We start from the raw sequence: 14062 nt of genomic DNA, 5'->3' as shown, positions 1-14062 counted from the left end.
GCATCAGGGGAAAAAGCATCCCACTGTATGACATTCTAATTAGCACTCACTAAATATAAAAAAGGCCAATGCACTCTTAGCTGTATCAACAAATACAAATCATAGGAAGCAATAATTCCTTTTTATTTCGCATTCGTCAGACTTACTTTAAGTCCTTTCTCCTGTTTGGGGACCTCACATTAAAGTATTTCAAGAAACAGAAATAGGTTTGAAGAAAGGTAAGAAATATGATTAGAGGCCCAGGAACTGAATCTGACAGAATTTGAAGGAACTGGAAATATTTAGACCTGAGAAGATTGATGAAGTATATGATACCACTCTTAAATGCCTGGAAAATATTTCATTGAGAACAGTTAAGACCTGTTCTTTATAACCCCAGAATGCAAGGTTTGAGTTAGGGAATGGAATAATGAATTCAAGTTAAAGAAAAGCATGCTGCAATGAAGTACTAAAAAATCCTAAAAGCAGATTGATAGTAGAGGCAGAGGAGTCCCAAGCATTCAAGCCAAGCCTGGAGGCTGAATGAGAATTTATTTACAAATGACTTGTTCTTGCAGAAATGTAGAGAACATATGAAAGAATTTTTTGTTACAAATATGCATAAAGGTACCTCGATGGAAATGGTTTGGGATGCTAGTAAAGCCTATATGAGAGGGGTTTTGATTTATATGAATAATGCTTATAGGCGTAAGCAAGTGCAAAAACGTTTAGATATCGAGGAAGAGATTAAAACTAAAGAGAAAAAGCTCATCTTGAATCCATTGGATAATAATTTAAAGATCTCAATACATTTATTGAAAGAACAATTTAATATGCTATTGGCTGATCAAGTAGCAACTAATTTGCGTTATGCTAAACACAATACTTTTTGTAATGCCAATAAGCCTGGTAGATGGTTGGCTTATCAATTAAGGAAAAAACAGAAATCACGTACTATAGACAAAATAGAATATAAAGGAAAAGAAGTCTACCAACAAAATTTGATTAAGAGGAGTTTTTTAGATTTTTACTCGAAATTATATTCTAAAGAAAATATACAAGCTTTAGATATAGACAAGTATTTACAGGGAGCTCATTTTCCAAGACTTTCACAAGAACAACAACTTGAGATGAACTGCCCAATTACATCAGAAGAAATTTCTTTAGTTATTAAACAGTTGAAATTGGGCAAGGCTCCGGGAACAGATGGATTAACAGCAATTTATTATAAAAAGTTGTTGCCTGAAATGATTGAACCCTTAAAGACTTTGTTTAATGAAATTCAGACTGGAGGTGTAGTTCCTCCATCATGGAGGACAGCTTTTGTATCGTTGATTCCAAAGGAGGATCAAGACCTTACTCAACCTAAAAATTATAGACCTATATCGCTTTTAAATACAGATTACAAGATTTTTGCTAAAGTATTGGCTAATAGATTAATGCAAGTTTTGAAACAAATGATTCATAGTGATCAATCGGGATTTATATCTGGGAGGTATATGAAATATAATGTAAGACAAATTGTTAACTTGCTTGAATATTTGGATAAGAACAAACAAGTCTCTGCAGCATTGATATTTTTGGATGCAGAGAAAGCCTTTGACCAATTGAATTGGCAATTTTTATTAAGAGTTGTTGAGGAGATGAATTTTGGAGAAGGTTTTCTACATGCTATTAAAGCTATATATCAACAACAAACTGCACAAATTATAGTTAATGGGGGATTAACAGAGACTTTCAAAATTGAAAAAGGTACAAGACAGGGTTGCCCCCTATCACCATTATTGTTTGTTCTAACACTAGAGATTTTATTAATTAAAATTCGAGAGTCCTCTATGATAAAGGGAATCAAAATAAAACAGAATGATTATAGACTGAGAGCTTTTGCTGATGACTTGGTTGTGACAGTATCCCAACCGTTACAATCGGTTATAGACTTGATGGAAATTATAACTCAGTATGGTAAGGTTTCTGGGTTTAAGGTGAATAGTAATAAGACTAAGATATTATCCAAGAACTTATCTATGAGTGAAAGGGATATGTTATCTAAATTAACAGGTTTTGAAATAGTGAAGAAGGTTAAATATTTAGGAGTATATATTGCGGCCTCAAATGTAAAATTGTATAAGAATAATTATGAAACACTATGGTTGAAGGTACAAAGGGACTTAAATAATTGGAAAAAATTACAATTATCATTACCGGGAAGAATTGCAGTTGTTAAAATGAATGTTCTACCAAAGTTTCTCTTTTTGTTTCAAATGATACCTATATTGAAAAAGGATGCCAACCTTGATCAATGGCAGAAGGGTATTAACAAATTTATCTGGGCGGGGAAAAAACCAAGAGTTAAATTTAAGATTTTACAAGATGCCAGGGAAAGAGGGGGACTCAAGGCGCCGAATTTGAAATTGTACTATGATGCGGTTGCCTTGACCTGGATTAGTGATTGGCTTAATTTAACCAACAAGAGAATACTTCATCTTGAGGGATGGGATCTGGTATATGGATGGCATGCATATTTGCTTTACGATAAGAAGGTGGACAGGGCTTTTAAATCCCACATTCTTAGAAGTGCTTTATTGCGTGTCTGGAAAAAGTATTATTATAAGTTAAATTATAAAATACCGATTTGGGGAATTCCTGGACACGCGATAGAGGGCGTATCTATGGGAGTGAGTATGGATATGGTTTCCTACAAGGAATTACTTAGATTGCAAGGGAATGATTGGCAACTTAAATCATTAGAGGAGTTAAGACAAGAAAATATAAGTTACTCTTGGTTTCAATATACCCAATTGAAAGCTAGGTGGAAGTTAGATCAAAAGGTTGGCATCACAATTACAGATCAAAATTTAGTAAAACAAATTAGAGATTTAAATTGTGCACATATAAAGAGGATATATAATGCTTTAATTGAATTGGATTCGGAAACGGAATTGGTTAAAGACTGTATGATAAAGTGGGCACAAAATATTCAGGAACCAATCTCGTTGGACACCTGGGAGATAATTTGGGTCAGAAATGTTAAATTTACTCAGGCTCAAAACTTAAGAGAAAATTTTTATAAAATGTTTTATAGATGGCATCTGGATCCCAAGAAGTTGTCCAACATGTATCCTAATTTACAGTCTAAATGTTGGAGATGTGGTAGTTCAGAAGCTACCTATTTTCACATGTGGTGAACTTGTAGAAACATAAAAGCTTTTTGGATCAAAATTTGGTGGAACATTCAAAAGATTTTTAAGAGAAAGATAAAGTTTTCTCCGCAATTATTTTTATTGGGTATTGTTGTAGATTGTGATGTTAAAGAAACTAATTTGATGTTGAATATGATAACAGCAGCACGGTTACTGGTGGGACAATATTGGAAGGATAGTTTGCCCACTATAGAAGAATGTGTGTTTAAAGTTTCGAATCTTGCAGAAATGTCTAAGATTTCTGCTTATTTGAAAGATCATTCACAGGAAAGATATATTTCAGTTTGGAGGAGATGGATAAATTATATTCAGAACAAATATGGGACTAAAAAGTTCAATTTAGCTTATGAGTAGATTTTAGTGGGGTATTGTTATTGGTACTTTGTTTGTAGTTATGTTAAAGGGGAGTTAAAGCACATTATGAATTTGGTTAATTGTATATTATGCATAATTTTTATTTAGAATATGATTATTGTAACTATAATCCTGTATTTAGCTCTGGGAAGTGGGGGGGAAGTGGGTGGGTTTGGGGTGGGAGGGATTTGGGGATATATTGTAAAATTTTGTTTTTGTAAAACTCTTTAATAAAAAAAAAAGCCAAGCCTGGCTTGGATTTCTTGCGGATACATTCATTTGGATTGCCACACCAAACAAGTAACTGAAGTTAGTACCTGCTTTTTCAGGGTCTGTTTTCATTTTCACATTTTCTTATCTTCTTTGGATGGTCAAGGGAAATGAGTTATGATTCTATAATTCTTCTTTCCCTTCTTCTAGATTTGTTAGATGGGCAAACACATTGGAAGAAAATGGAACCTTTTTCTTTTACATGGTAGCAGCAACAAGGCTTCTTAATGTGCAGAGATAGAAGGATACACAAATACCAACAAGGGACAAATGGATGGTGAACTTAAAGGAGCTGGCAAAGATAGTGAAATTAACTGTTTTGATTAAAGAAAAGGCTTTATCTAGCTTCATTGCTACTTTCTGCAAACTACTTTTGGACTTTTTGCTTGAAATTGAAAGAAACGAAATTTTAACATTGGGATTTGATGACTAGAAGAGTTTATGACTACTAAAATACTGTATGCTATGGTTTACACTAGCTCAAAGGGTCATTGTATTTTATGTTCTGTCTGTACTGAAAAAAGGTCAGAAATTACTTTTTCCTATAGCTTTGTTCCCTTTGTGTCTGCACCTCCCAATTTCTTTTTTCCTCCTGCTTCCTTTTTCTTTGTTTTTCTTTGTTCTGTTGTATTTTATATTCTTTTGAAATTCAATAAAGTTTTGTGAAAAAAATATTCTCATGCTAAAAATAGGCATTCTTCATAAATATAAATTCAATTAAATCAAGTAACGATGTGAAAAATAAATACAGTATTGTGTTGAACTGATGCTATAGAATAACACGACATATGAAGTTTTCCTCTCCAGGACTGAAATTGAAAATAGTTTCATTTGGCAAACCAAAGAAGATAGAGAGAATATTGGAAAAATACAGTAAGAGATCTTAAATTTAATATTTCATATTGTCAGAGAGGGGAACCTTTGGCCCTCCAGAAGCTCTTGAATAGAGTTCCCAGCATTCCTCAACACTGGTCACACTATCTAGAGTTTCTGGGAATTGAAATTTAGCAACATTGGAGCGTCTTAGGCCCCTCAACCAAGATTATGTTACAAATTAATCTTTCCTAATTTAGAGCCCTCTAAATATACTCAGTAAGGGACGCGGTGGCTCAGTGGGTTAGGACGCTGAGCTTGTCGATCAGAAGGTCGGCAGTTTGGCGGGTCAAATCCTGGCTGCCGCGTAACAGAGTGAGCGCCTGTTACTCATCCCAGCTTCTGCCAACCTAGCAGTTCGAAAGCACGTAAAAATGCAAGTAGAAAAATAGGGACCACTACGGTGGGAAGGTAACAGCATTCCGTGCGCTTTTGGCATCTAGTCATGCCGGCCACATGACCACGGAGTCGTCCTCGGACAAGCACTGGCTCTTCGGCTTTGAAACGGAGATGAGCACCAGCCCCTAGACTTGGAAATGACTAGCACGCATGTGTGGGGGAACCTTTACCTTTACCTTGAATATGCTCAAATTTAATTAGTTCCAGATAGGATCTCTGATAATTGAAGTCATAATGATCAGCAAAATTGAAATCACTAATGATCAGCAAAACTATCATTTTTACTTTTTATTCTCATGTCTGAGAATCTGTCAGTTTCTATAAATTTTCCATGAAAATTTATGCAGGCTTTCCCTTAATAATTCTTGCATTCTTTGGGAAGCTGCAAAATCCAGAGAAATATGGAATTTGAAGGCTAATTAAATTTCAATTCATATGTAGGTTTGAAAATGTGAAATTAAATAAGTTTGCAAAGTAAGTGTCTCTTGTCTCAGGATATTGAGTGGGCATCAAGTTGTAAAAGTGCTAACAAAAGTAGTAACTGATTCACCTCAGCTTTAAATATACATTCAGATATTGCTTGTACCTATCTCTGGGGGGGGGTCATAAATATTCAGCACTTAGGCTTATATCAGTCTATCCAATAATATTGTATTTGGGAAGTATTTGGGTAATAATTTTAGCATTGTATTTAAATAGAAGTAAAGAATTTGCCACAAAATTCTTAATAATAATAATAATAATAATAATAATAATAATAATAATAATAATAATAATAATAATAATAATAATAACAACAACAACTATGGATGCAAAAACCATGCATATGGATTCACTTTAAAGACAAACTGAATTAATTTCTAAAGGCTATTTGTTTTTCTGAAAAGAAAAAAGCCTGAAACAAACTGTTGTAAAATGATTGCACTGCGTAAAGGATAGAGAAACACATGATGAGTTAAGAATACAAAGGAGCTTTCTTTTTTCTTTGTGCCATTTATTTGCCAAACCCTGTTTCGTTAACAAAATGAAGTCTATACAACTGTCTAAACTACTTTTTTGTTTTATAGGCTGTCAAGCCATTTAGCACCAGAATTTTTAAAGTGCTAACACGGCAAACAAAATGTTTCAGAAAAATACTGAAAGGGGGGAAACTGAAAATGTTTTTGATGGCTAGATTCATTCTCCAACTCTTGCAATCTAACATAAGAACAACGGCTGGGAAGAATACATATTTTGAGAAGTTCAAACAAAAAATCACAAAATGCTTCATTATATTTCAAATACTGAACAAAAATGTCAACTTAGAAAAACATTTCAAATAAGAAAAAATGTAAAAATGTTTGCAGAAATTTATTAATCATGGAGCTACATCTACATGGGGGAGGTATGCAATGGGGTACTGCAGTGAGGCCACATCTACATGCAGTGGGAAGTATGCAGTGGGAAGTATGCAGGAGGAACGGGCCAACCTGCCATGGGACAACTCGCCACAGGACAATTCAACAAATTCAGAAGTTAAATTAATTTCAATGGAACCATGGCCAATAATAATAAAATAAAGAAAGTCAATCCAAAAATATATAAGAGTTACAATAATTTTGATGAAAACATGCAGAGCAATAATAAAAGTAATTGAATGAAATGATTAATACAACGTTGAATTGTCCTGTGAAAAGTTGGACATGGCAAGTTGACTGCAGCAAGTTGGCCATGTTAAGTTGTCCTAGACCTACCTCAAGGCTCTGTGTTATGCTCAATACTCTTCAATATTTTCATAAATGAGTTATATGAGAAGAAAGAAGGGGAAGTAATCAAATTTGCAGATGAAACTAAGCTAGGGGGAATAGCCAACACTATTCAGAAGGATCTTGACATATATAAATACTGGGCCTTATCCAACAAAATACACTTCAGCAGTGAGACAAGTAAAGTTCTAAATTTAGGCAAGAAAAACTATGTATAAAATGGGTGGTACCATGCTCAATAGCAGTTCTGTTAGAAGTATCTAGGAGTCCTAGTGGACAGCCTCTTACGTATGAGCCAATAGTGTGCTGCAGCTACCCAAAATACCAATGAGCTGCATCAACAGAGGGATAGTATCATGATCACATAAGATGTTAGTGCTGCTTTATACTGTATTGGTGAGATCACACTTGGTATACTGCATCCAGTTTTTGTTACCATGATACAAAAAACAAACTGAGACTCTAGAAAAAGTTCTGAGAAAAGCAGCAAAGATGATTAGGGGACTGGAGGCTTAAATGTATGAAGAATAGTTACGGGAACTGGCAATGTCTAATCTAATGAATATAAGGACTAGGGATGACATGATAGCAGTCTTCTAATTTTTAAGGGGCTGTCATTCTATTTTCCAAAACACTTGAAGGCAGGACAAGAAGTAATGGAGGGGAACTTATCAAAGAGAGATCCAGCCTAGAATTAAGGAGAAATTTCCTGTCAGTGAGAACAGTTAATGGATTGGCTTGTCTTCGGAAGTTGTGGGTGCTCCAACACTGGAGGTTTTTAAGAAGAGATTGAACAGCCATTTGTCTGGAATAGATAGCGTCTCCTGCTTGAGCAGGGTGTTGGACTAGAACAGGGCTTTTCAACCAGTGGTACGGGTACCACCTGTGGTACATTGGCACCTGGCAGGTGGTACCTGACCATCCTAGAAAAGTGGTAATGGGGGAGGGGAATGAGCTGAACTGGTGGCAGCATTGCACAAGGCTGAGCGAGAGATGGCCGGAGCTGCAGGGCTGTCAGGGCTCAGCGGAAGCGCCAGGATCAGCACTTCTTCGGGGCTGTCAGGGCTCAGCGGAAGTCCCAGGAAGAAGCACCGATCAGCTGGAATGTTGCAGCATCTCCAGGGTCTTGTGATTTACATTCAGATGCTTGGCAACTGATTCATATTTATCATGGTCACAGTGTCCCAGGGTCATGTGAAGTGACCAAAACCTGCTGCAACCACCCAGCAGATGGGGGGAATAAAAACCAAACACCCCTCCACCCCACCGCTGCTGCCAATCCTCAACAGAAATGCTCACAACAATGAAAACCTCAGATAGGAGGAGGAGCGCCGCTCAGCTGTGGCTTGGGGGGCACTTTTTCCAGTGCCATTGTAACTTCGAACAGTTACTAAGTGAACTGTTGTAAGTCGAGGACTACCTGTACTTGATCACTTTTTTCCTTTTTTTTTTTGGTTATTACGTTTTTGACACCTTGCTAGGCGACTGCTGGTACTTGGATGTTGCCATATCCTGAAAGTGGTACAATGGGTGAAAAGGTTGAAAAGCCCTGGACTAGAAGACTTCCAAGGTCCCTTCCAACTCTTTTATTTTGCTATTCAGTAATGCCTCATTTATATAGAAACATGGAAATTCAGTTGTATTTAACTTTAGGCTTACAATTATTTCAAAAAAGATCTATATAAATATATCAATCCTGGGAGATTGCAATTTACACTTAATGGTTCACGTGGCTTTCACTAGAGCTATTATATGTTCATAATAATTTCCAATGACAGAAATTTGTGTCAATAACTTTACAGTTTTATCATGCAGCTGTATATTTTATGTTAGTTTGGCTACCTGATATTCAGACAACATTCTAAGATTAATCATCTGCCATCTGTCACCCAAGTAATTTGGCAACTACTTCTGGTTCTTGAATGTTAAAATCTGCATTTCACTGGGTAAAAAGAAAAGAAAATCTTACACGGCTTTTCACTTATTTGCATTCAGCAAATTCAACAGCTGGATATTTTTTCTGAATACTGCTGGATTCTTATAGAAAAGGGCCCTGGGATAGCAAGGAGACTTCATAGAGCTTCAGGATTTACTTAAAAGGTATCATTACCTTCATTTCCAGAACAGGGTTTGCACCAACTAAAGTACTTGTGCGAATAGTGAATATGCGTACCTGCTGCTTCCAGCAATATTGGATACCATATGCCAGACATGTCAAACACAAGGCCCGGGGGCCAGATCTGGCCCGCGAAGTGGTTTCATGCGGCCCGCGAAGCCATCCTGGAAACAGTGAGGGAACGGCCCCCACTGCCTTGGCCCTGGCCCAGAGACCCTCCTTCTGCCAGAGACCCTCAGATCTGTCCCACTTCTGCCCAGGCCCCCCATAGGCACCCTTGATGTGAACGATGTAGAGCTGGCCACGCCCACCCAGTAGGCCATACGCACTCTAGCCACGCCCACCCAGTAGGCCACGCCCACCCAGGCCATACCCACCCGGCCCCCTGAGGGCAACCGCACTGCTGATGCGGCCCTCAATGAAATTGAGTTTGACACCCCTGCCATATGCCATTGACTCGCCAGGTTCATTGACAGAAATGACAGGTGAATGACTCTCTTTGGCTGTGCCAGTTCTACTTTTACAGGTAGATAATATGGCACTAAGAGAAGCACAGAAAGTGTTCTCAACCTGCTACAGCTGTTGGATTTTTGTAATTCAGATTTGCTGGTTAAGCTGCTCCTTAACTAGAGACAAAAAAGCCCCACAAACCAGACACTGTGAGAAATGTGCAGTTGCTTTTTTTTTTTTTTAAAAAAGGGGGAATTTAGGACCACAGTGGATGGAGAAAAATCTTTCCTTTCCTGCACCACTGCCATTTGTACAGGGAGAAAAGCAGCCCCTGATGCTACTGGCAAACTTGGATGCTTCACAACAGATGCAATAACAAAGAAATTGTTAATGGTAAATAGATCACTGTGCATTAACCTTTACTTCAAAGACAAGCATCAGTTTATAAACACAGGCGATCTCACTCCTCTCACAATTCTACCATTAAACTATGGAGTTGGGCACCTAGGAGGAAAATCCTAGAACAAAGCTCTTTGACAGTATCTTTTCTTTATAGCAGATGCATTTTTGCTCTCTCTTTATGTTCAAGAGATTCTTTCCTGTTCCTAAATGAGAGAGGTCTGTTGTCCATATGAGATCTTAGGGATTTGCTGTTTCTACCACATGAATTCTCTCTTTGTTGCCTCATATTACAACTCAAAATCTTGGAAAAAAAATAATTAAAAAAATCTAGTGGGAGCTTGAGTTACTTTACATTTAGTTCAATGTAGGTTTCAAATAGATGAACAGATTCAAATCTTAGTAACATTTACTCTATATGAAAATTGCTCATATAACTTTTGATTCAGTTTTAATCATGTTATTTAAAAACAAGGTAGAAGTAGATGAAAGATTCATTAAATTGGTCTTAGTAATATTCTGTTGTACAACCTGAAGTCAGTTATCAAAAGGGATAAATTTAATGCTTTTCCTCTAAACAGAAGTTAACCAAAACAACAACAACAAAACCATCCACACCACCCTTCATGTTTAAATTCCCGAGATTCTATAGTTAAATATAAATAAAGAAAAGCTATGGTAGTTGGTGAATGTAAGTGCATATATTTGGTTTTTTTGCACTTAAGTTTCAAGTTGCATGTTATGTGGCCATATGAATTGGCAGACAATACTATGTATCCATACAAACACTACCGCAGCATGCGTTTAATCAAAACAACTGCAGCTTTTCAGATGGAAAAGGCAGATTTTAAAAATTACAGACCAAAACATATTTGAATGGTAATGTTCTATTTACATTCCTTCTGCTGCTCATTTAAATTCCTAAATCGTTGGTGCTGATTCAATTACTATAAAGATCTAAAAATCTCACTAACTTAATATGCTGGGCACCAACATCCATGAAGCTCTATTCAGATAAGAAAGGTAGGTATGGGTGATTGAAAATTCAGAACATTTAAGTATTTTGAGGATGTACTGATCCTTCAATATTTGAAATCTAAATACTATACGTTTGCTGGAATATACATGCAAACACACACACAAACACACACACACACACACACACGATTTGCATTCCGGACACAAAAGGAAACTGTTACAGTAATTCTATCATGTTATATAGGTTTCTATTCATGTTATCTTGATTCCACCTGGGGAAGTTAAATTTCTTATTTTCCTTGGTACTCATTTTTCTATAATGCATCCAAAATTAGTAGTGAATGCTATTGCTTCTTTATTTGGTCGATCTTCTTGAAAATTAATGCAAATTAATACAATGCAAAGTAAGATGTAATAATTCTTCAGATAGTGCACATCTCTGAATGAATTACATTCAAGGATTATGTACAAAAAATTATATACTCCAGTAAATACATTATAACTAATCATATACCTAGATATTTTATCTATGTATCATAAGTAAATTACATATTAAATATTTCTTGCTTGATGAAACTGAAAATGGAGTTTCCTGATGGTAACATGACTAATTGTCAAATGTATAACTTTTCTCATTATGGGATTTATTAACAAATCTATTAATCTGAAGAATTTTGCATATATATATATATATATATATATATATATATATATATATATATATATATATGTATGTATGTATGTATATGTATATGTATATGTGTATATATATATATATATATGAAAGTTGCATAAATTAACAGGAAATTGGATACAAAATATATGTGTTGAGACAAGTTACATCTGCATTTTTTAAAAAAATAATTTGGAAGTATGATACAAAAGCACCATAGGGCAAATATGTGAATTGACAGATCAGATTACCAACCATTCAAATACACCTAATGGGCAGAACAGTAGGAGGCACGTGCAGAATGATGGCATTATACAAATAATAATTCCTCTAATGTGGAGAGATAATATAGTCCACAAGAATGTTTCTTCAGCACAGTTAGTTTATTCACAAAGCTTTCCAGCTGTGTTAGCTGTGGTCTAATCAAAAACCAAGAGGAATCCTATTCAAGCCAGAAATACTTTTAGTTCTAGGCTGGAATCCTACGAAGGTATCAAATGCAGCCCAGGCCACCCACTGTTGCTTTGGTTCAAGGCTCCCATTCAGGTAGGTAGAAAGAAAGGCAGGCTTGAATTGAATCTTGGCGTGACCGCCCCAGAACCTGGGAACAGGGATGACTGGGTGTTCTCATTGTTTGTTTGCCAATGCTAGAGGGAAAGCAGCTGCTTCAGACCTCAAAAAACAGGTCATTTTATTGCCCATGGAATACATTAATGAGGCCTGGAAAAAGAGTCAACAAATTCAGGAAACAGAGTTTCCTTTGACACCTTCTCTCACAATACTCTGTAGATATCTCTTTCTTCAGAGCTACCTAAGGTATGGACTAAAGCAGGGGTGTCAAACTCGCAATGTCACATAATGCGTCATGACGTATTATGACTTTTTTGCCATTGCTGGCAATGGGGTGGGCACAGTTTTGCTATGATGCATCCAGCCCGCGGGCTGGCAGTTTGATACCCGTGGCCTAAAGTGTACAAGTCAGCAGATAAAACAAGTTTTCCAAATGGCAGAATACATTCAAATAAACCTAATGAGCAGAACAGTAGGAGGCACACGCAGAAAGATGCATGGGTACTGTATGATAGTTTTCAATGCTAAGACATGTTTTTTAAAACATGGAATGTAGACTGACCTTTTCCATGTTGGCCAGTTGGTTGTTCTCCAGATTTGTAGGTGTAGCCTGGGTTAGAACCCTTATTGATTCTTCTGTTGCTTTCCATATTTCTGTGGGTATTCTATTCCATCCGTTCCTGCAACCTTCCAATTTGATAATAACCAGAGTGTTGATCTAACTTCATCTTCTAGTACTAGCACTAGAGGTTCTTGCAAGTACAGAATATCTTATATGGTATCTTGCATGTTGAACATCCCTGCAATACAGTATTTCAGTATACATATTACCGGTACATCTTTGTTTGATCTCCTTTGAAGTGGTTACTATCTGTCTATATGCATCCTTTAGCATATCAATTTGAGGTTGGAACCTTCTGAATTCAGAGACCTATGTATACTCAAACTGTGAGTAAGAGAACTAAAATATGAAATTTCTAGAATAGAGCTCTAAAATACTTACAGGAGAAAAATCTACTAAGAACTACAAGTAGTACTTGCACAATGACCAGTCACTTAGCAACTATTTGAAGTTATAATAGACCCCTCCCCCCTCTCTTTTAGCTTCAGAAAGTGGCAAACCATTCCTTAAACTGTTGTCAAGGAAACAGCAGAGACTTAATGCTCACCTCATGTCAAGAGAAGAGATCAAAGTGTTAAAGGTACTCATCTCCTCAAACTTATAATGTCAACTATATGGTATCTAAAAAGAACTGTCCATCCACTGGAAAAATATTACAGGATTTTCAGGTATATTGCTATCTGGTTTACTATGGCTCTTGAGTGCATACTTACTATTAAAGGAATCATTTTTATTCCAATGTTTTGATAAACATACTTTTTTCTTCTTATCCCAAGAAAGAATTTCATGCTGCCTCTAGAAAAGCTTCAACTCATGTCTCTCCCTCCTGCATTTTTCATGGAAAAAGAGCATAGCTATGATATTGATCTCAGTGTGGGATCAATACAGAAGTAACTCTTCAGTTATTCTGTTTTTAGACTGTTCAAGGCTTTAAATAATATTAGGCAACCTGTGAAGATGTAAGAAAACTGGTGTAATGTATTCCATATGGCGTACATCTGCTAATAATTGGGCTGCTACTTTTTAAACCAATTTTTCAGATACTCCTTAAAGGAAGTCCTTTGTAGACTATGCCACAATAATCCTTTATATATGTAATTCAGCCAGATTAAGCCATGAATAACCATAGGTCATTGCCAGAAAGGGGCTCATCATTCTTTTGTGAGATTGCTACTCATTTATTCTTGGATGAATAGAAAGACCAAATCAATTTTACTTTCAAATCTCCTGGTTGAAAATTTAGTTTGTACATCTGCATATTACTCCCAGGCAACAATTTAATGACCTTGTTTAATGACCCTATTCTATCCAATAGACAGAATAAACAGAACTATATCCACCATCCAAAGATCTATTTATGACACATTGACTACAATGAATGTTAAGACAGACTTGTATAAGGCTACCCACGCCAAAATCCATGGAATGGAACAG

At 36.3% G+C, this 14062-nt stretch overlaps 1 protein-coding gene across 2 annotated transcripts in view; it reads right to left on the bottom strand.

The window, feature by feature from the left end:
* NGF (nerve growth factor) overlaps nucleotides 1-14062 on the bottom strand; it is an 89653-nt gene that overhangs the window by 22181 nt on the left and 53410 nt on the right. Inside the window, exon 1 of one of the 2 annotated variants that reach the window (XM_081325694.1) lies at nucleotides 12569-12700. The exons of the other annotated variant lie outside the window; for it this stretch is intronic. Within the exon in view, the coding sequence (XP_081181820.1) occupies nucleotides 12569-12577 (9 nt within the window). The 5' untranslated portion in view covers nucleotides 12578-12700. Of the gene's footprint in view, nucleotides 1-12568; nucleotides 12701-14062 lie in introns of those variants that run through there. 2 annotated transcript variants of the gene reach the window in all.

This window comes from Vipera berus (genome assembly GCF_964194415.1).
Source record: "Vipera berus genome assembly, chromosome: 3".
NCBI classification, from domain to species: Eukaryota; Metazoa; Chordata; class Lepidosauria; order Squamata; family Viperidae; genus Vipera; species Vipera berus.
This window is presented reverse-complemented; position numbering and strand designations above follow the sequence as displayed.